Genomic DNA, 23,425 nt, shown 5'->3' with positions numbered 1-23,425 from the left:
AAATCTCCCAATAAATTCATCTGGCAAAAATTTAAGTATACATCAGTTCCATCCTCCATGCAGACATTACAAAAGGGAGCTAAACTGCTGAGATATTTCTAAATTCTCCCGTAAATTCTGCCCAGGAATTATCTACAATTTGCTTTACCTGGGCATCCCGTATCCCCGACCTTGTCTCTGAGATGCATGTTGAGGATGAAAATGTTCATTAGACATAATACTGCCAGCTGTCTGTGGGTAGTGCATTGGAGGGTCATGCCCATAATGCATATTGTGCTGAAGTCTGGGCGGGAGGAAGGCGTCTCCTCTGCTGTAAGCCATAGTCATATAAACCTCTTTTCCTCTAACTTTTTTGAACATCTTCTTCCGTTGTTTCATATCCATCTCTGACATAGCTTTCAGGCAAACAAAGAAGTAGTCAAATAAGCTTCATAACCAAAGCAAAAGATCCAGTCCTCCCCTCCCCCAAATGCCGAGAACTTTTTTTTTTTAAAGGGAACAAACCAAATAAATACAGGGAGGGAATTCTGTATTCTTTAAGGATGTACTAGATCTTCCATTTGGAAGGGCAAAACCAGCAGGTATTTCCATATCAATGGACATCTCAGCACTACCTTTAATACAGGTGGCTCTGATCATTAAAACATACTCAGTCATTCAGTCACCTACATTACTTATTTTCCGAGAAATGATGCCTATTAATGTCACTGGCTGCTTCTGTGAGGTGTTTTCCTGGTTCTTTGAGAAATCTCTTCCCTTGAAGTTTTAGAGTCTAAAACCCATGCCAGCTTAAGTTTACACAAAGTCCCCTAGAACAGTGGTTCTCAACCACAGATAATTTTGCCCCTCCCCACCCTGAGACACATTTGGCTATGTCTGGAGACATTTCTGGTTGTTGCAACTGTGGGAAGGATGCTACTGGCATCTAGTGAATAGAAGCCAAGGACGCTGATCAACCGTTGTAGCACAGAATGCACAGGACAGCTGCCCACAAAAAAGTTACTATCCATCCCAAAACGTCAGTAATGCCTAAGTTGAGAAACTCTACCTGAGAACAAGACTTATCTATGTTGTCTTCTTTTTTAAATTTTTAATGATATAATGTAAGTACAAGAAGGGGGATATAATAAAAACCTTCAGCATACAAACCCATTTCTGGGACATAGCCCCCGGAAATTTTCTGGTAACCTCTTCCTTTCCGACTGGGCATAGCATTCCAGGCAGGAACAGGCGTGACTTGGGTAACTGGTTTTAAGTTAGCCAGCGGAACCACATGCCTTAAAGTTAAAGATACCACCATAAAGCCACTGCAACACAGACTTAATTCTCACTGGATATACACACCCTCACCCATCCCACTTCATTTTCAAGTGTTTTCTACTTAAGCTTGTTGATACTAGTTACACTACTGAGGTTTTATTTTTAGGTTAGAAAACCTAAGATTAGTTTATACAATTCCACAGCTATTTGTAGCACATATCATGTTCCAGAGGAAATACTGTGAGACTAGTCTACTAATATTTGTTGCCTTTCCTTGGAAGAGGATTATCTTTTCCCAGCCCACTGACTTCAGGCTAAGCTATGTAACCCACTTTGGCCAATAAAACATGAGCAGATGCTTTAAGAATCAGCACATGGTTGATCATGTTCATTTTTTCCCTGTGATCATGGAAGACTGTGTCTAGATAAAGCCTTTGTTGGCCTGGGTCCCCTCTTTGCTAATGCACTATGAAATGCTAAATGAGCAAGAAATGAACTTTATTGTTTTAAGCTACTGAGACTTTTTTGGTTGTTAAGGGCAGCATAACCAAGTTTAATGATTCTTCAAGTGGACCAACAGCAGCAGTATCACCTGGAAACTTGTCAGAAGTTCAAATTCTTGGGCCCTACCACTGACATACTAAAATCAGAAACTCTGGGGATGGAACTCATCAGTCTGTCTTAATAAGCTCTCTAGGTAATTCTGGGGGCATGTGAAAGTTTGAGAATGACTAGACTAGCTCATCTTGGTATAGGCAGAGGCTGTTAGCAAACTAGCTTTCCAGTTAGTATGAACAGTTTTATACCAGAATTCTGTTGTATTTAATATTTCTAGTAAGTTGGCTAGAGCCTAGGGATTTGAAAAATTTTCATATATAGGTGTACTGAAATTTCATACTTCAGCATGTACTTTTAACAATTTGAGGTAAGTCATTTTAAGCTGGTACCAGATGTAACTGGATTTCTTACTAGCATCCTGGTAATTCTCAATTTAATATTACAAAAAGGCATCAAGAGCCAAAGATTTTAGTAATTTAACACATTATCAATATTCTTACCTTTCTGCCAATTCTTCAATGAAGACTGTTACTGAATTGTTCTCATTTCCAACTTCCTGAATATGAGCATTATAGTATCTTCCTCCCGATTCCAAGCGAACCTAAAAGAAGGTAGGAGACAGTAAAAGTACATCCAATCTTGAATCTACTGGCAGATACGACTTTTGCCAAACAAAAATACAACTTTTCCCCCCAAAACATCCAATCTTGAATCTACTGGCAGATATGTATTCTGCCAAACAAAAATACAATTACTCCCCAGACGGAGTTCAGTATCTACTTATTAAAGTGGTTGATAATCAACACTGCCATCCAGTCTGATTTAACATATAGGTGGCACATGCGGGAAGATCCTTACAACTTTTTTTTTTTTAAAGATCCTTACACACGTTCTCATGGAAGTTTGTAATTAAAATTAAACACAAACATTAAAATTTTTTTTAGCATTCTGTAAATGAGCTTTGATGACCTTAATGACTAAAACCACAACCTTGGGAGCTTTGCTGAACTTGTATTAATGACTAAAACCACAACCTTGGGAAAACAAATTACTGAGTTTTTTAAAAGATGAACTAACCTGACACTTGTCTCCCAAATAGTACTGTCTCCCAGCATACTCCATGTAATCAGATTTTTGAAGTTCTATTAAAAGAAAATGAAGTTTCAAGCTCATCCGAACTGGATCCTTTCCCATTTTACATCACTTAATTTTCTAATTTACTTTTACCAGTGTTTTTGACAATGCTATTACTGTAAGGTAAAATCGGGGGGGGGGGGGTGTTCCTAAAGGGTCATTCTATATTACTCTTGATAAAGTCATTTCTATAGTCAATTTAAGGAGACCTAACAAAACAGTTTTGTGCTATAAAATACAGATAGGTGGAAACTGTCAGGTTGTAATCTTAGTCAAACGCCAGTAAAGTACAATTTGAAGTAACACAACTCGATTAAAAAAAAGAAAAAAAAAAGAAAAAAACACTACACAGCTTCTTCAAAGCAACCTGTCATTTTTAACAACTTACTGTGTTCCACAGAGTCTTAACCACATTCTAGATTGTTAGACTGTTCACTATACCTAAGTTCACCAAGGTTCAAGAAGTTGAATATGAAACATTAAAGGCTACCTTGAAAGCAGAGCTTTAAGGGCTAATTTGACCAACTTCTCTTAGAAGGAGATAAACAATTACCTATTTCAAAAGTTGGCAAACTTTCTCTGTAAAGAGCCAGACAGTAAATATTTTAAGCTTTGCGGACCCTGTCACAACTACTCAACTCTGCCATAAAACTATTTATGGACAGTAAATTTGAATTTCATATAATTTTCATGTGTCACAATATACTGTTCTTTTACATTTTTTTCCTACCATTTAAAGATATAAAGATATCTTTATATCTTAGCTCACGGGAACATACAAAAACAGCTGCCAGGCTGGATTTGGTCTGTAGGCTATAGTTTGCAGGCACCTGACCTATTCATTTATCAGTGAGGGTAATCTTAACATTTTACATTTACGATAAGCTTATTTACAGCTACAAATTTCAGGTATTCTTAAAGTTATCTAAAGGTTATTTCCATACAGTCTTTGCAAAACTTAAAGTCTTGGATAAACATCATTCTAAAAGATCCCTTCCCACTTCTAAACCTATTTGTTTCCTCTTTTGGATTTAAAATGAGGATATAGGGGTGCCTGGGTGACTCAGTCAGTTAAGCATCTGCCTTTGGCTCAGGTCATGATCCCAGGGTCCTGGGATCTAGCCCTGAGTAGGGCTCCCTTCCCCGCTCAGCAGGGAGCCTGCTTCTCCTTCTCTCTCTGTCCCTCCCCCCGCCTTGTGTTCTCTCTCAAATAAAGCAAATCATGTATCCAGTAATTTAAAAAGTACCAGGCTATTTTTTTTAACAGTACCTTAAGAACATCTCATCAGAAACAATTTGCAAAATTTTTTTCCCTGGATCTGTCAGGATTCAAAAGTATGCTGTCGATATTTCATTACCTTTTCTGCTGTCCAACCAAACATCAAATTCTACATTACGATAGATTTCTGGATCCAGGGCTTTGAGCACCTTATAGGGGAAGAGCATCTTTGATGTACTTTCTGGAGACTAAAACAAAAATAATGCTACAAATTCACCATCCTTAGCTTTAGTGTTCCTTCTATGAATAAAGAATAATTAAAGAAGTTCTTTTTTAAACTATGTACATATGCCCCCCTTATTAAAAAAAGAAATAAGTGCCGTAAGTTTTATTGTGTATTTTAAGAATCAGGAGATTAAAGAAGCAAAACGCAAATAATCTAAAAGGTTTTAGATGGCAGAAGGGAAATATTGTCTAAAGCAGCCAACTCAGGATATATCTCATATAAATCAATGAAACAGACAGATTAAAGATGCAGTCAGGCTATTCAATAAATCTCATTCTGATATACACAGAGGTGCAAGTGTTTCTGTACCCTAAAATCACCTGAAAAAATGAAATTTTTATTTCATTTTGGCCAAAATCTGTTAACAACTTCCAAAGAAATTACCTTATTCTGCTTTCCTAGAATTTCACCATATCCAATACTGTTACTGTTCCCAAATTACCAGCACTTGGGGCATGCATAGAGATTATTGTAATAGTATTTGCCCTATTTAGCTAGCCTCAAACTAAAGGTCTGCTTGATTGTAGGCCTATAAAGATGGTAAAATTTCTCCTGTTTTTTTGGATTATTACCTATTTTCTTTGAATAGAATAGGATTATTACCTATTTTCTTTGAATAGAATAGGACAAGTGTTATATGCTTTAACGACAAAAAGAAACCTTACCATCAGAAGACTTATTACAAACTAAGTATCTACTGGATTTGTAACATTACTTTAACTTGAAAAACAGCAGTTTCTGAAAATTCTCAAGTGTTCAGAGTTTGCCTGGAAACAATCTATATAATTCCATTAAGAATAAAAATTCAGACAACATTAAGCACTCGTTTTACATTTTCAGATTAAAACTTCCACAAAGGCAAACCTGAACTCTTCCCTCACCCCATATAACTAGAATGGACCACCTAACCTTAACTTGTTTATAAGTTATGATGCTGTAAGCCAAGATTATGAAAATTCTTTGCCCTAGAAAATTTCAAACCTTTGCTTCTTCTGTTCCTTGACTGTACCCCTCTGGGATATTTTCAACATTGCAGCAGGCACCCAACTCTTCAGGCCTAATTGAAAAGATTTAGAACAAAGAGCTTTATATAAATGCAGTAGCTAAATTTTAAGTCTAATGACTATACCACCACCTAGTGGTAAAAGAGCTCAGGTCTAAAAATGAGGCAAATACTTTTTTGCCCCAACATTTACATTTATGCTTCCTTTTTATAAGTATGTGCTACAATATACTTAGCAGATTATCTCCTATATTTCATACTTCCATCTCTTAAGATAGTCCCTATGATCCTCGCCTCCTGGTGTACACATCCACGTATGATTCCCCTATCTCCTTAAGTTTGCTTCTAACCAATAGATAGGATATATGTTATTACAGTGCGTAAGAATGTAGTGCCTGTATTGCTGGCCTCTCTTGCTGACTATAAGGAAGCAAGCAATTATGTTCACCAAGCCCACGTGGCAAGGAGCTAAGGGTTACTTCTGGCTGACAACCAGAAAAAAAAAATTTCTCAGTCCTACAGCTGCAGGGAACTAAATGCTGCCAAGAACTATGTGAGTGGAAAAGTGGATCCTTCCTCAGTCAAAACTCGAAATAAGAACTCAATCTTGGCCAACAACCTCACTGCAGTAAGCAGAAGACCCAGCTAAACTGTGCCCAGATTCACAACCTATATAATTGTGAGACAAGTGTGTTAAGTTGCAAAACCTGTGGTAATATGGTCTATGCAGCAATAAGTAACTAATACATCTTGCCTTATTACTACTATAGTTTCCATAAAGCCTGACGTCCTCAGGACAAGTCATCAGTGAAGAATGAAGCAATTTCTACCCTTGCTTTCCCAAGTAAGTTTTAAAAACCCCTCCTCTATCAAAAAATTGCAAGCAACAAATATCCAAGAAATAAAATTGCAAGCAAAACAAAAAGACAAGGTGACACCTCACTGGCACCAAGCCTATCTGAAATTTCCTAGACAGAATTAGGAATCAAGAAGAAATACAAGACAACACCTACTTTATTTATTATCTCAAGTAGCCACTGTGAACCTCAGTTACCAACTAACAAAATGATGGTGCTGGTTTAGAATCAGTTTTTTCTCAAAGTATGGTCCACAGCCTACCTACATCAGAACACGTAGGGTGTACTTGTTAAAAGAAGCAGATTCCTAGCCCCACTATGACCTCAAATTTTGTGAAAGTAGGCCCAAGAATCGGCCTTTCTAACAAGCACTGTAAAGTATATCTTTCTATACAACTGAAGTTTGAGAATCATGGAGTTAGGTAGTTCTAAAGTCACTTCCGGCAATAAAAAAAACTGACTCTGACTTGAATCAAACCTCCAAAGACTGAACATCTCAAAATACAACATATCTTCTTGGTAAAATTTTTCTTCCCCCGTTAAAAAATGTATATCCATATACATACATGCGTGTAGTGTAAGTCATAAGCTTGTCAAGCCCCTTCCACTTTCAAATGATACACAAAAATGTGAAACATGATCATGTAGTTGACATCCCCCTTCCCTGAATTACCTATCCTGAGTTGAACTCTTGTAGTCAATATGGACATCTTCACTGCCAGTCAGAGCATTGTTTCTGTTCTTTTTGGAACCACTTCGAAATAATTCAACTGCAGTCTTCAACTCTTCTTCATCCACAACAAACACATCTTTATAGAGAATTTCATACAATACAGCTAAAGGAAGAAATAGCCAAAACTCCAATTGTCAAAGTAAGATCTCCTTATAACAATGTGAAAATAGCCATAAATCAGTATACAATTTCAATAGGTACCAACAGTCTTAAAAGTGCTGTTTATGGTGGGTCCCTCAATTCAAAGATGGGCAAAAAAAATCATCTGAAATACAAATATAAAGCCTTCACATACCCTGACAAACAGCTGCACTTGACTGAAATTGTTTTGAGTATACTGAATCATAATGGCCATTACTTGAATAGCAGAGTAGAATCTGAAGAAAAGAAAAACACACAGAACAATTAAGTGAATGTTACACTAAACAACCATGAAATACTTGAAATTAAATGGCTAACCAGAAACTGATAACTAATTTGTTTTTAAAAACATGATTTTTTTTAGATTCCACAGATTAAGTGATATCATACAGTACTTGTCTTTGATTCATTTCACTTAACATGTGTCAATTATATCTCAATAAAGCTGAGGCAAAGTGATTTTTAAAAATTTGAATACAGATAAATGCAAGCTAGAAAAAGGGATTTTCTTGAAAGTGACTTTTAAATGCCAAGATTAAAATGACTACTAAAGCTACACTGTGAGCCTAAATCACATTCCCATTAATATACCAAACAAGTACTGATCTACAAATTTGCAAAGAGATGGGAACTTTTACAAATTGACTCAGTAAATCTAACAGAAATCCTAACAGAAGTCAAAAGACCCAACTTAACTTTGAAAAATGACTGGAGAAATTAGGACAAATACCCAAATACTCTAAACTCAGACTATAGGGGGACAGACTTAGTTTACTCAAAATGTTATCCCTTATACCAAGTAGCAACATATGAATACACCATATAGGAACAATATTGCTAAAGAGACTTCCTTAATGAATTAAGGCACTGAGATGGCTACAAAATGAGTTAATTTCTTTGATCTTTAATCTCTATTTTTCCCAAACAACAATTAAAAGCATTGCTTACTAACCAAAGTATTTTAGTAAAAATGCTTGTGGGCTCTATATAACGAAATGTGTTTCAATAACAGCAACAAAACCTTTTAAAATTTTTGTTCAAAAACCTGTCTTGTGTAAAGGATTAATACCTAGCAATTATTTTATTTTGAAGCCACCTCTGGTACCAGGAACCTAAGGTACCAAAGATGATTCTCTGTGTTCTATGGGAGGATACTGCCACCAAGCTTCTTCGGCAGGAAACTATAAGCACCCTGTTTGCTGACTTCCTGCCTACTCTGGGCTAACTCCTTCCAATAATAAAGTTCTCTATCTCAGGTTCGTTATTCTTCCCAAGCCTTTTTTTTTTGAAACCACAATTCCAACTCCATCAGTTTAATTCATTTCAGAGTACTGAGGGAAAGCGTCAAGCTAAAGTAACTCACAGTAAAGTTTAAGTTAGGAAGTTTCACACGCCCCAAGGGGTATTTGCCTTTAAGAGTTTATTAATCCAAAAGAAACAGTGAACAGATTTTGAGCAGAGAAGCCCTTTGTACCTTGGACTAGAAAAACCTGAAACTCCAACTAAGAAAGGTTAATAACTGGAGGCAGTTGTTAAGGAGTAAAGGAATCCAGCTAACCAGAACTGAATAAGCAGGAAAAAAAACCCTAGAGATAATGGTGTAATTTATTCATGTGGTAAGAAGTTCCATTTTGATTGTAAGAGGCAAAACAGACATGATGTCTTTTATGTTCTTGGTGGTATTCCGACATAAAATAATAGTTCTCTAATACATACTTGTGGGTAGGTAGGTGGGATGTCATGGCATTAAACTAGTAAAAAAATGAGGTAGATCTGTATTACTGATGAGGACAGGTGAAAAGAACAAGTTACAATAGATTTAGTATGAGCCCATCTACATTTAAAAAATAAATAAATGCAAAGAGAATGATACAGGATACACACTCAAACTTAATAGTTGTTACTCTGAAGCACAGGAGATTGAAAAGCATGAATGAGGGCTTTTTATTCTACCTTGCAGATTTAAGTTTTGTTTTTAATAGAAGTCCATCTATTCTTTTTAGGTAAAAAGGCTAAGTGAAGATGGATGGCTACCTTCCAATGGCATTCACTTTGGTACTGAATAACTATGTAAAATGCAAAGTTAAGTCAATAATATTTATTGCTTTTAATAAAGTCATTTTTGAAAACTCAAGTAATTCAAATATAAATCCTTAGAAGCCTGAACTGAGATATAGCAACTAAGTTTTAGACAAAGCAAGGTGTCACACAAGTACCCTGCTGCCAACTGGCTTTTTCATACTTAAATTTCAAGATGAACAAACATACTTTAAAATATTTGCAAGTCATACATACACTATCCAGTGCACACAAATGCCCAACTGTGGGTAAGTATTCGCTTTGGTGCATGTACAGATTAGAGTTATACATGATATTCTCACGGTTGCACACACTCAAAAGGTCTTACACATTTTGTATTCTTATGGTTACCAGTGGATGACCTTATTGACCCCTTAATCAGCTCAATAATATCTCTCTAAAATAAATAGGACTCATTTAAAAATAGAGTTGAATAATTGCAGGAACTAGGTGATAGGGATTATGAATGTTCACTAATACAAGTCTTAATTTTTCTCTAAATGAAAATTTTCACAGAACAAAATGTTGGGGAAAAAAACTGAATTGCAGGTTTAGAGTACTGGTAAAAATCTTAATGTCTAAATCTCCTCTCCAGCAACGCTGCATATAATTGCTAAAATACAAAAACTACCACTCCTCCTTCCTCAAAGAATTCTGATTATGTCACACCCTTGCTTAAAAACTGTGAATGTGGGGCGCCTGGGTGGCACAGCGGTTAAGCGTCTGCCTTCGGCTCAGGGTGTGATCCCGGCGTTATGGGATCGAGCCCCACATCAGGCTCCTCCGCTATGAGCCTGCTTCTTCCTCTCCCACTCCCCCTGCTTGTGTTCCCTCTCTCGCTGGCTGTCTCTATCTCTGTCGAATAAATAAATAAAATCTTTTAAAAAAAACCTGTGAATGAGTGTTTAGGAGCAATTGTACCGAACACCTGAAATTTACTTTAAAATACACCAAAAATTGGGGCGCCTGGGTGGCACAGCGGTTAAGCGTCTGCCTTGGGCTCAGGGCGTGATCCCAGCGTTATGGGATCGAGCCCCACATCAGGCTCTTCCGCTATGAGCCTGCTTCTTCCTCTCCCACTCCCCCTGCTTGTGTTCCCTCTCTCGCTGGCTGTCTCTCTCTCTGTCGAATAAATAAATAAAATCTTTAAAAAAATATAATAAAATAAAATAAACCAAAAATTAACATGGATTGATGAATGGATAGTTGATAAAATAAGAATACTAAAGTGGTGGGAATTAGAATGTTCACTATAAAATTCTTTTAGCTTCTCTGTATTTCTGAAAATCTTTAAAATATTGGGAAAAAAGCTACAACTATTCTGAAAAGCCAAATTCTTGGCATGGCCCCCCCATTATGAAACTCTAATCTATCTTTACAGAACTGGCCTCTCCCCCACCCAACTACTTGAGTCCCAAGGCATCTGCTGCTTCCATGTCTTTGCAGAAGTCCTCTGAACAGACTGCACTTCATACTTATTGGACTCATTTGTTTGATATTCCACTTAAATACCACTACCACCATGAAACTTTCTAAACTCCCTCAAGCACAGCGAAGGACCTTTTCTTCTATGCTCTTTATACATACTTCTATTATAAAACTGATCACTTCATTATAAAATTAACTATTTGCATGTCTATCTTCATAGTCTGTTAAGTCCTTGGAGAACAAGTATTACGTTGTATTCATTTTGGTGTCCCCAAAGCCCAGTGAAGTCCTGGTACACTACAGGGGTTAATGCTGCTGAACAAATTAGATGGCAGTACCACTGATAAAACAAGGTGCCCCAACTTATACCTATTTTCTGAGTTATCTCTTGCATTCTACTCTATTCCTAAAGCCACTTACTTGCCTGGTTCAGGTCTTCTGTCTAGATTACTTGAACATCCTAACAGTTCTCCCAGTGTCTAGTCTTGTCTTACAATCATCAAAATGTTGCCTGAATTATGGTCCATGGTGTGAAACAAGACTTGCAAATGCAATTACTGTATAGTCTATACTCACTAATCAAATAATCGGGATAAAAGGCTTTTCTTAAAAACTTTGTGGAAGAAAAATTATATGCTGAAGAACAATCTGTTTAACTGCCGAGAGTTCTCAACCAACAAAACAACCTCCTACTATTTTCCAAGTACCTTACTAGGCAGTAATAGCACACTGTCCTGCCCTCAGGAAACTTTCAGAATAATGAGAAATAGACATGAAAACAAATACAATGTGATAACTACTATAATTACTTGGGTGATGCTAGAGGAACACAAGAGGAAATAACTCCCGGGGAGTTGGGAAAGTTTCAAAGGAATTAACATTTGAGATACAAAGGAAAAGAAAAAAAGTATAAAACTCAGACTATCTGGAATCATGGTATACTAAATTTGTAGGACAATGAAGATGAAAAGAAGGTTTGGGACTCTTTAGGGGACTAACTTCCGAGTTTGAACCTTATCTTCTAAGTCAACAAGGAGCCAATTAAGGTTTTGGGTTGTTGTTTTTTTTTTTTAACCTACTACAGGAGTGGTAAGATCAGGTCTGTTCAGAAGGGTGGCTAACAACACTGAGGATAACTGAATGGGGAGGAAAAGGCTGGTGGCAGAGAAGCTTGGCATTTACACTATGCTTTTTTCCCATTAATTTGGTAACAAAGGATGATTTCTTACTATCTTGGTAAGCCAGTGGCATCATTCAATTTCTTTTATTTTAGTAAATATTCATTCATCTTCTTACCTTGTCTTCATAGCCATTATCTGTGACATAAGTTGGAGGCTTTCCGGGATAGCGATAAAGAATGAAATCCCGACTACATAGGTAGAAAACAAAAGGTGGTTGAAAAGAGATAATTTACAAGAGATATATGCAAGAATATGCAAGAGATAGTTATAAGAACAAGTATTTGGGCTTTTAAACTGTCCACCTTATTCATACAAAATAATCCAAATATTTAAGAGGCTAAATAATGTTAATTCAAAGTAGACCACTAACTGCCCCTGAAGTTCTACAGATTTTTAAAAGGTACTTTAACTCAGGGAAAGGAGTAAAGAAGATAGACTACCAACTGTATGCACGTTTCTGAGTGCTGGGGCTCCCCAGTTATTTAAAGCATGGGCGAGCAAATTTTACTTGGCAAAAAGACCAGATAATAAGCATTTCAGCTTTTGCAGGCCATATGGTTTACTCAACTTTGACTTTGTAGCATGAAAGCAGCCACAAACCATGATAAACAAGTACACATGACTGTAAAACTTTACTTATGGACACTGAAATTTGAATTTCATATAATTTTCACATGCCATGAAACATTATTCTACTTTTTGATTTAACCATTTAAAAACTTTAAAAATTCTTAGCTCAAGGGCCATAAACAGAAAGAAGGCCAATTTAAAAGCTGGCCCTTGACTTAAAAGCAACAACCTGCCCAGTCCCTCTTCTATACAACTTCTGATGGATTTAGTGAGAAATGAGCAGGCTGCAAAACACTAATTTGAATGAGTACCATAACGAGAGGGTTTGGACTCTACCATATATGCCATCTCACCATGCTACAAATTGTGAGTCTTACCTATAGAATCAATTTCCTCAAATGAACATGATTCCCACTAGCCTCTAACCTACATTATGTAACTATTTTTCAAAACTGCACAGCTTCCAGAAATGCCACTTTTGCTGTTTTAAAGACCAAAGTCATAGAGCAATGTTTCTCAAAATGTTCCATTATGATCTCCTTAAAGAGCCTTTTCACTTTTCATAATTTCCCTCCAAAATTTTAAGACCACAGATATACTGTGTATCTGTTTAGGTACTATAACCCTTTGAAGGACCACAAACCACTATAGTATCTAATATCTTTTTGTCCTGAAGAACCAGTTTCTACCCTCTTAGAAGCTATATTGCCCCAGTGAAGACACATGCAGAGGCACAAAGTTAAATACACAAGAATTCCAAGAAACACATTCTAATTTCCTACAGGAACACCAGCAGTTCTTAAAAGTCCTTTATTTCATTCAAATGGACACAAATGCTAGAGGCTCTCCACCTAAAAATTAACACCAATTAATTGTGCTTAGACCTCTTCTTTCTACATATCATTACATTAAATCCAAATTTCCCAAATCCCAAAGAGACGTGAATAGAAACTTTACACACAATCACACATACACACTCAGTCTTTAAAAAAAAGATTTAACTTACTTATAAATTAGAGAAAGAGCTCTTATTTCCAGCTGGCCAGCACTTTCCTAAACATAAATAGTACATACACTTTTTAAAAACATTCTGTAGCTAGGATGTAAAAGTTTCTGCAAGTTCAACACTGTTAGTTTAGATGCTTAGCACTGTTTTAGATGAAGAATTTGTAGAACACACTATAACTTGCTTTGAGGTTTGGGCTACTGTGTTACTCATTAACATAAACTTATTTGGAAAAAATAGTTCTAAAGACCTTCTCAGTTAGCTATTAAATAACAAGGACAGTTAACATGAGGGATTTAAAAGGCACAATAAAAATGGAATTAATGTTAAAAATATGAAATTAGCAGGGTACTTAGTAAATACTAAGTCCAGAACTATGGAATTAATCATATAAATTATTTTTAATTAAATATGCGTTTATGGAGCTTACTTCTACATAAAAGGATAACTACAAATCAGGGGAATTTTTGAATAAAAAAATAATGACCTCCTAGTAACATTCATTACTATCCCTCCTCCCCCATTAAAGTCAAAAGGCTTAGGCTTGTCCTGTTTGCATTGCAAACAGTCTACGGATGATAAAATCATTGACACATAATTCTCAACATTCAACACAAAACAATAGGTCAATTGCCAGCCTCTAAACTTTTGCAAGAACTATTTGATTCAACACAGCTGGCTACTTAAGAAAATAGGTTGCGTCTAGCTAAAGCGACACAGCTGAATGAATATTTAGGTTTACTATTCCAAATACTCTGAAAAGATTAAACCCCGTATTTGATCTTACCTTGGGATCTCCCAACCGTTCCAGGTATTTCTCAAAAGATCCCTCCACATACTTCAAAAATAAAACAAACTTGACTTAACCAAATACATAGCATTACTAAAATCTGATTATATGCTGCAATATTATCCTCCAATGGGTTTTTGTTCAGCTCAATAATTATGGGATTAAATTACTATTTTGCACAGCACCTCAAGAAGATTTGCACATACATAAAATTTAAAAGTGGAGAAAAGCTAGACTATAAAACTATCTTAGGAAATGGTCCTGGCTTATCCACATACCAGTGCATTTCATCAAATGTAACACCTTTGAGTTTCTGTTGAAATGCCAATTTAACTTGACAATTTTCATAAATCATGCAAGCCCAATAATTACAAGGATTTTAAATATGATAGGAGACATGCATTTGCAAAGTTAAACTGAGGAACTTTAAAGGGAATTTTATTAGTTTCAGATAAAGCCCAGGGCACAAGGGAACTTCTTGGGGTAACAGAAATGTTCTGTATCTTGATTGCAGTGGCAGTTGCAAGACTATATCACTGCCAAAACTGAAAGTGCTAAACTCAAAATGGTGAATTTTATTGTGTGTAAAATATACCTCAACAAAAATAAAATTAAACTCGGGGAACAGAATATATGTCTAGCTCCATGTACATATATCACTAGACTTAAAGTTTTTTAAATTTTCTCAATTCCTTTTTAAACAGCTTGAGGTATAATTGACATACAACAAACTGCTCATATTTAAATGGCACAATCAAATACGTTTTGACATATGTATGCACCCAAGAAACCATCAGGACAACTGTGATAATGAATAGATCCATCACCCCTGTAGTTTCCTTGTGTCCCTCTATAACTCCACTGACCCCCATGCAACTGCTGATCTGCCTTCTATCACTAGAGACTGGCTTGCATTTTCTAGAGTTTTATATAAAGGAAATCATACAGTATGTACTTTGGGGGAGGGTCTACCTTCTTTCGCATAATTATCTTGAGATTTATCCATGTAAGTTTTAAAATTTTGCACAAATCTTTCTTACTCAAAATGTGGTTACTATTACTGTATCATGAACAAGAGCAGGCATCACTTGGGAGTTTTGTTAAAATGCAGAAATCTCGGGCCCCAGCTCAGACCTACCCAATCAGAATCTGCACTTTAACAAGATCCTCAGGTGATTTGTATGCACAAAAATACTTGAGATGCACTGTTTTACACCATGGTCTTGCATTTGAAGTAATTTCATGAATTATCCTTTCCCCAGATGTAGTAAAGACTGTAATTAACTCCTAGGTAATAAGCTTTAAAGTCAAGAAGCCTTCACAAGGTTTTAAAATTCACTGAAACCTGTTGAGAAAATTAAGAGTAAACCTCGAACAGCAGGCAAATACCCATAATATACAGTCAGAAGAAAACAAATAGTACTGGAAGGGCTAAGAATGTTTTTTTTGAAAGCCACACAAAAGGGCACACTACAAATCAGACCTTGGTAAAACCTCATTCTGTTAACAAGAATTCAAATATTTCAAAGTATTCAAAGATGTCTTCTAGAAGTTGTTTTAAAGCCAATCATTAGTGGCAGAGCACTAATTACCAGTTTGTCACATGAAAAGATAAGTGTTTAAAACCTAATTTGTTTCCTTACAATTAGATTTTATAAGATTCTTCATATTGGCTGAAGATCATTGGGTAGATCATTGCTCAGAATTAAGAGTACAGAGGGGTTTCCCGTTTATACATACTTGGAAGTATGCATTTAAAAATAATTAACATAGCCAACTTTCTGTAAACTATGATTACTTGTTCAAGAAAACAGTGGTATGGATAATACAGAACAGTAGTCAAAACATAACTTTTTAGGACTTGGGAGATTATGGGGGGTATGCGGGGAGTAGAAAGTAGTGGGAAGGATACAGATGAACTGTTTCTTCTTAACTTTCAATTAGAGTACAAAACAATCTAATTCTGGAAGTGGTCCAGAAGCTAGGGGGAAGGCAGCTGAAAATTAAGTAGTCACTACTGAGAGGAGATTGCATAACATAATTTTCATTATGTAGATGGCTCAAAATTCATTTCCCATTTGCTACACACTCTATTGACATCTCTACCTTGCGTTATGTATTCTACTTACAGACTCAAAAGTTTGTTGATTTTCTCTCATATATGAGACACAAGCCTTCCTGATTTCCAAATGATGGACCTGGCTGCAAAACAACTAAAAAGAAGAGAAAGACCAGCTGTCAAGAGTCATCTGAAATAGCTTTTAAATTAAAATGATGAATTGGGCACTAAGTCCCCCTTATTCAAAACATATGTAGGAAACTGGGAAATTAAGTTACCTTACTAAAATCTTTTTGCCATCTTTAGTGGAGTTGGGAGAGAGGGTTCTGTCTTCCCACCCCTACCCTTTTTCTACTCCTTATGGGAACAACCTATAAATTTTTCCTTAGGCACAAAATTTAGAGAAGTAGGGTCTGCTTATAATAAAGGATCAAAATTCATTTCAGTTTTCTCTAATTCCACTCTTATCTTACATTCCACACTGGCATTTAGAAAACAGAAAAGACAGCAAAGGCACAGCAATATATTTGGACTCATCAGCAAAGGCATTCACCAAGCTAGTAAGTGGCAGACAGGCCTGGATGTCTTTACTAGGAAAGAGAAAAGGATTTTTTTTTTTTGGCGGGCTACAGGTCTTCTAGCTCCAGTACTATGCCATGTGTCAAACCCTGAAAACTCAGTATAGGGAAGATATATTTGTTTTCCTTTTACCTGCTCCGAAATAGCCCGAAAGAGGCAAGAGGCATCCTTGGCAGTCAGCTTTCGAAACAGCCCTAAGCTGCCTAAATATTCATCCATTGATGCCTCATTCAGAGACTTCTGGCCGCAGTACTTTTTCCATCCTTTATGCATTTTGCCAGGGGTGGAGGTGGGGAGGGGGAGAAAGGAACACAAATGTGGCAAGAAGGAAAAAGCAGGGTGCAGGTAGGAATGGGTAGCAGTGACAAGGGCTTGCTTATGCAGGTATCCGGAAAGCAGCCCAAAGTCTTAGGGATGAGAAGGCAGTTGGAGTCAGCGCTGCAGAATCTTGGCACTTCTCAGGAGCAGAAGCAAAGGGCTGGCTTGCTCGGGACAAGTCCGGACCCTGTGAAAAGAAGAGGAAGAGCCGATGCTCCTAGGAATAGAGAACTGGACTTGAGAAGACATGGGAGAAGGCACTTGGGGAGCTACCTTGTTGGGGAAGGATGGGATTAACGCAATCAGCCCAAGGTTGAGAGAAATATGCACAAGCAGCTGAGCACTGGGACCAAAAGGAAGTCGAGTTTGCAGCTTAACTCAGGGCAACTGCCGCACAAGGCTGTGATGGGACCGCAACAAGACTCAGGTGTATATGATGCAGCCTGGCCACATTATATCGCCTGAAGATTTTTGCCTAAATTTTCAACTACAGTCTCTGCGCCCAAGTTCCCTGCTCCCCTCATAATTTCATGGAGATGAGAGGAAAAAATTATAAACCTAATTAACTAGTAAACTTCTGTATTAATATCTTCAAAAACTAAGAAAGTCAGGGGCCGGGGCGCCCTTGATCTACAGGGGCAAAGATCACAGTTCAAGCAAAATAAAGGGCGAAAGCAGTTTTCTGGGTATTTCAGGTATGGGGTTTAAGTAATTTCATTTGGTTCTCCTAGATAATAATAACCCACTGCTGGGATCACAGAAACTAAATCCATTAACTATACTAGGAAACAGATACAAATTCTTGACTAATATCCCCAAATTATTGTATAGCATTGACAAAAAGAGAAAATGAAAAAAGTGTTTCTTAAAAACTGGAAACAATGAAAGTTTAAACTGAAGCAGCATAAAAGGAAATGTCTTACCCACAAACTTCCTAACAGACTACATTTAAAATGCTGTGGCACAGCATTAGAGGTACTGAATATGAGAATACTTCCATGTATTATTAGGACAATTCTCTGGAAAAACTACTCTGGATTCTAAGAAAACCAAAGTAAGTATGGCTGTTATTTGTTAGGTTCAAAAACAGGACTGATCACTTGCATTACTGGATTCCATTGTCAAGTGTCTCCTTTTTATTTAAATGCCAAAATCAAGTTCCTTTCTTAAGTGTTAAACAGATCAAAAGTTGGCTTTGGAGAAGTTGCAAAATTAAGCTGTTTTGTAAATTGTTTTTCTTGTACCTATGGATCCAGTAGTTATGACCGCCCTGCCTCCAGGAAAAGTATCAATAATCTAATAATTTAGGAATGAAATAAAAGCATGGTAAAAAGATAAAATCTTGACTTTCTTTAGCATATCAATTTGAAATTACCTTAATTAACTTCCTTTTTAAAGAAACCAGAACACTAGGGAAATTATGCCTTTTGAAAAAGTCCTGAAACATGGTTTGGGAAGAGGGATTATCATCTTTTTCTAAGGCCACAAATTGACTAAGAAAAATTAAAGGTTATAATGAAAAAGTTAACTGATTTTTGGCAGTTTTTACTTCAAGGAAAAAAACGCCAGTTCTTCATATTTATTGCTATTGAAACTAAAAATAAGGTACATAAAACTTCAATTAATACTAATCCACATACTTCATTTTGATGAAGAGAATAAAAGGGAAAACTGGGAGAGGAAAAAAGAACTAGAAAAGTAATACAAGAAAGAGCAAGAAACAAAAATTAGAGACAAAAAGACAGGAAAGAAATAAAGAAAAGAAAAAGTGAGAGACAGAAAAAACGAGATAGAGGAAAGAGAAAGCACACAGGAAGACCAACACAAATATGGTTAATGGATTACTGACAAAGTTTCAAGAGCAGTTCAACAGAGAAAAGACAGTATTTTCATCAAATGGTGCTGCACGATGGCATTCATATATCAAAAAAAATGACCTTTAACCCATACCTCACATCTTATACAATAATTAACATGGATCTAAGGCCTAAATGTAGACCAAAATTTCAAAACTTTTGGAAGAAAGCACAGGAGAAAATCTTCAAGACTTTGAGTTAGGCAAAGAGTTCTTAAATAGGATATAATAAAAAGAGTAATTGGACTGTATCAAAATTAAAAACTTTTGCTCTGCAAATGACACTTAGAAAATGAAAATGCAAGTCACAGATCGGAAGAAAATATTAATATATCCCATATCTGACTAAAAAGCTTTGTATCAAAAATATAAAAAGAATTCTTAAAAGTCAACAGTAAAATAATACAACTAAAAAAATGTCCGAATGATCTGACTACACATTTTACCAAAGATATAGGAACGGCTAATAAACTAAAAAGATGTTCAACATCACCAGTCATTAGGAAAATGCAAATTAAAACCATTATGAAATATCAATACACACCTACTAGAATGACTATAATAAAGACAGATAATAAGAAGCGTCACCAAGGATGTGGAGAAACTGAAACCTAAGTAAAAGAAGCTAGATGCAAAAGGGGTTTGATTCCATTTATATGAAATATACCAAAAAGGCAAATCTATAGAGATAGAAAGCCGATTAGTGGCTGCCTAGGGTTGGGGTATGAATATGTATTAACTGCAAAGAAGCACAAAGGATCTTTTTTGGTGAGATAAAAAATGTTCTAAAACTGTGATGTTTGCACATTTCTGTACATTCACTAAAAATTACTGTAAAGTGGTGATTTTTAACAGCTTTTTAGTTCACATACCATACAATTCAAAGTGTACATTTCAATACTTTTTAGTCCATTTACAGAGTTGTCACCCATTGGCACAATTTTAGAACATTCTCATTACATTTAGATGAAACCACACCCCATAAAACCACCGACCTCTAATCCCCCATGCCAATCAACTCCAGGTAACCACCAATCTACTTTCTGTCTCTATATTTGTCTATTCTAGACATTTCAATAAATGGAATCATACAATATATGGTCCTGTGTAACTGGCTTCTTTCACTTAGTAGGAGGCTTTAAAGGTTCACCCATGGGCAGCTCTTTCTGCCCATGGGTCCTCTCCCTGTACTTCAATAAAAAGAACTTTTTGCACTGAAAACAAAATAAAATTAAAAAAAAACAAAGGTTCACCCATGTTGTAGCATGTATCAATATTTCAATCCTAGAGTTAAACTGTATTTTATTTATCCACTCATCAATTAGTAGGCATTTGGATTGTTCCCACTTTTTGGCTTTTTATGACTAATGCTGTTAAAATAAACATTCATGTGCAAGTTTTTGTTTCAACATGTTTCTATTCTTTTGGACAATACCTAGGAATGGAGTTGATGGATCTGTTTAACCGTTTGAGCAACTGTCAAGACTGTTTTCCACAGCAGCTGCACCATTTCACATTCTCATCAGTAAAATATGAGGGTTCCCATTTTTCCACATCCTATCCATAATTACTGCCCATCTCTTGACTATATCCATCCTAGTGGGTATCAAGTGGTACCTCCCTGTTGTTTTGTTTTGCATTTTCCTGACGGCTAACAATGCTGTGTATCTTTAATGATATTCCATTACATACATCTTAAAATGACTAAATTTTTTTAAAAAACTGACAATAGCAAGTGCTGACAAGGACACAGGGCAACTGAACTCTCATATGTTGCTGGTATGAATAAAATAGTACAGCACTCTAAAAAAATTGTTTAGTAGTTTCTGTAAAGTTAAACAGAGTTGCCACATAACCCAGCAATCCCACTTCTAGTTATCTACCCAAGAGAAGTGAAAACTTCAGCTCACACAAAAACCTGTACATGAATGTTTGTAGCAGCTTTATTCATAATCATGATCCCCCCCAAACTGGAAACAATCCAAACATCCTTCAATTGATAAATGAACTGGCATATCCATACAACAGAATACTCCTCGGTAATAATGAGGTATGAATACACAAAGGAACATGCACGAATCTCTAATTGTATTCAGTAAAAAGACAGATTCAAAAGGCTACGTACTGTATGACTGCATTTATGACAAACTGGACAAGATAAAACTACAGAAAGGGAAAACAGATCAGTTGCTGCCAGTAGTTAGGCTTGTAGGAAAAGGTGGACTACAAAGGGATGGAAGAAAGGGGATGTATGGGGGTGATGTAAGCATTTTGTATCTTGATTGTGGTAGCGGTTATACAATTATACGTTTGTCAAAATTTACAGAACTATACAAGAAAAATGTTGATTTTGCTGTATTTAAATTGAAAAATAAAAAGCAGCAGAAAGAATAGAATTTAAAGTTAAGGAACTCACAGAATGGACAAGATTGAAGAGAAAAAAAAAACAAGAAAATCAGAGGATCACTACTGGATGGCCAACATCTAACCAAGAGCAGACCCCCAAAAAGATAAAGTGGAGGGGAAGAAATGATGATGATAATGATGAAAAGAAAATTCTAGCACTGCAGAATAGGAGTACCTATATTTTGACCAAAAGGGTCCATGAAGTAGCCAGAATAATAAAAGCAAAAAAGATGATCAGCAATGCACATACCATTTCTGAAGTCAGGGATAAAGATTCTAAAGCTTTCAGAGATGAAAACTGGGTCATATACAAAAGACCACACATTTGAATAACAATAAACTTCTCAACAGAATAACTTAGAAGCTAGAAAAAAATAAAGTTCATTATGTGAGGGAAAACGATTTCCAACCTTGAACTCCATACCAAGCTATCAATCAGATGGGAGTAGAAGGGTTTCCAAACATGAAAGATTAAAAAAAAAATTACCATCCTTTCTCAGAAAGCTATGAAGGATATTTGAAACCAAAATAAAAGTTAAACCACAAAAGGGGGAAGGGCAGAGAGATCTAGAAACAGAACATTCAATGCAAGAGAGAAGCGAAAGGAAATTTCTAGGATAAGGGTGAAGGGGAAATCCCAGGACATACATTCAGGACTACAGAATGAATGACCAGTTCACCTAAAAGGGCATAGAACTCCAGAAGACATTTCAAAAATAAATAATAATTAAAGTTACAGATAACCTAATTTATTTAAACATACTAGGAAAGATGTATACCTCTGTCGGAGAGTTTGGGAATATTTTTATAGAAAACCGAGCAAGTGAAAACATTAAAAATGAGGTAAATAGAAAAAGGAATGTAATCAATGAACACTGACTACATGACTCAGACGTGAATATTGTACTTAAGTAATCATGTCAACACTGAAAACATCCCACAAGAACTGACTAAAATAAATTATTTTTTCAATTTAAATATCATCTATAGACTTCCTACTGTGGAAGAGGAATATAAAGCCTCCTCCTCCATACTAGCAAGTCTACAGAGGATATTTAAATTGAAAAAATGAAAACAAGCTTGAACATATTCACTTATAAAACACAAAATGTAATACGGCCAAATACAGAAAGCAGATCAGAGATGGGGAGAAGTGGGACATATTACTCTTTGTTACACAACTTGTAGAACTAGTTATTTTATACTATTTATGTATACTATCTTAAATAATAAAAATTTTTAAAAATATTCAGTAAATTAAACAATAGCATAATAACCTGGGAAAATAAATGACATAGAATTTTATAGCTACAAGGGACCTCCTATTTTACAAATGAAGAAACAAGTTTCAAATGATTATGAAATTTGTCCCAGTTTTCACATCCTATCAATAGTACAAGGACTATATATTGTCTGATTCTTACACAATTATTATAAAGAGGAATCACATATCAAAAAAGAAAAGATGAACAAAGGCTCAGAGGTGGTTAAGTACAGGTTACACTCCCCAAGTCAGTACAGTAGGACTTTTTTAAAAAGACCTGCGGTACAATAGTAGGCTTCATCCCGTGTATAAAAGCCATTTCATATTATTTAATACTGTCCTTCAAAGTAGCTATTGCACTTGAAATCCCAATTGGCTTACTATTCTTCTACACTCCAATCATGTAAACCCCTAAAACAGTCAAAGGGCTCCATAAAACAAATTACCCCATGCCCAGAGATTCTGATTCAGCAGGTCTGGAGTGGGTCCTGAGAATGTGCATTTCTAACAAGTTCTCTGGTGATGTTGATGCTGCCAGTCCAAGACCACACTTCGGGAACTAGCATTCTCAAACAATGTTGGTTCACAAGTTGTTAATAAGTGTCTCTAGAGTTTCAAGGTGAAAATTTCAGCAAATACTGCACACTATAATCCAATCTTTGAGGTTCGCAATGCCCATTAGCAATATTAAAGGCTCTA

The 23,425-nt window shown here is 36.0% G+C and overlaps 1 protein-coding gene across 1 annotated transcript in view; it reads right to left on the bottom strand.

The window, feature by feature from the left end:
- Positions 1 to 23,425, bottom strand: part of ALG13 (ALG13 UDP-N-acetylglucosaminyltransferase subunit) — a 63,893-nt gene that overhangs the window by 25,744 nt on the left and 14,724 nt on the right. Inside the window, 17 exon segments of the mRNA XM_026478847.4 lie at positions 149 to 395; positions 1,150 to 1,277; positions 2,319 to 2,419; positions 2,896 to 2,960; positions 4,311 to 4,419; positions 5,439 to 5,514; positions 6,991 to 7,153; positions 7,346 to 7,427; positions 11,995 to 12,067; positions 13,456 to 13,502; positions 14,243 to 14,293; positions 16,375 to 16,458; positions 17,016 to 17,198; positions 17,201 to 17,233; positions 17,235 to 17,291; positions 17,293 to 17,360; positions 17,363 to 17,388. Of these exon segments, the coding sequence (XP_026334632.1) occupies positions 149 to 395; positions 1,150 to 1,277; positions 2,319 to 2,419; positions 2,896 to 2,960; positions 4,311 to 4,419; positions 5,439 to 5,514; positions 6,991 to 7,153; positions 7,346 to 7,427; positions 11,995 to 12,067; positions 13,456 to 13,502; positions 14,243 to 14,293; positions 16,375 to 16,458; positions 17,016 to 17,198; positions 17,201 to 17,233; positions 17,235 to 17,291; positions 17,293 to 17,360; positions 17,363 to 17,388 (1,593 nt within the window).

Source organism: Ursus arctos, chromosome X, assembly GCF_023065955.2.
Source record: "Ursus arctos isolate Adak ecotype North America chromosome X, UrsArc2.0, whole genome shotgun sequence".
NCBI classification, from domain to species: domain Eukaryota; kingdom Metazoa; phylum Chordata; class Mammalia; order Carnivora; family Ursidae; genus Ursus; species Ursus arctos.
The sequence above is the reverse complement of the archived record's forward strand: the minus strand, read 5'-3'. Positions and strand labels throughout refer to the sequence as shown.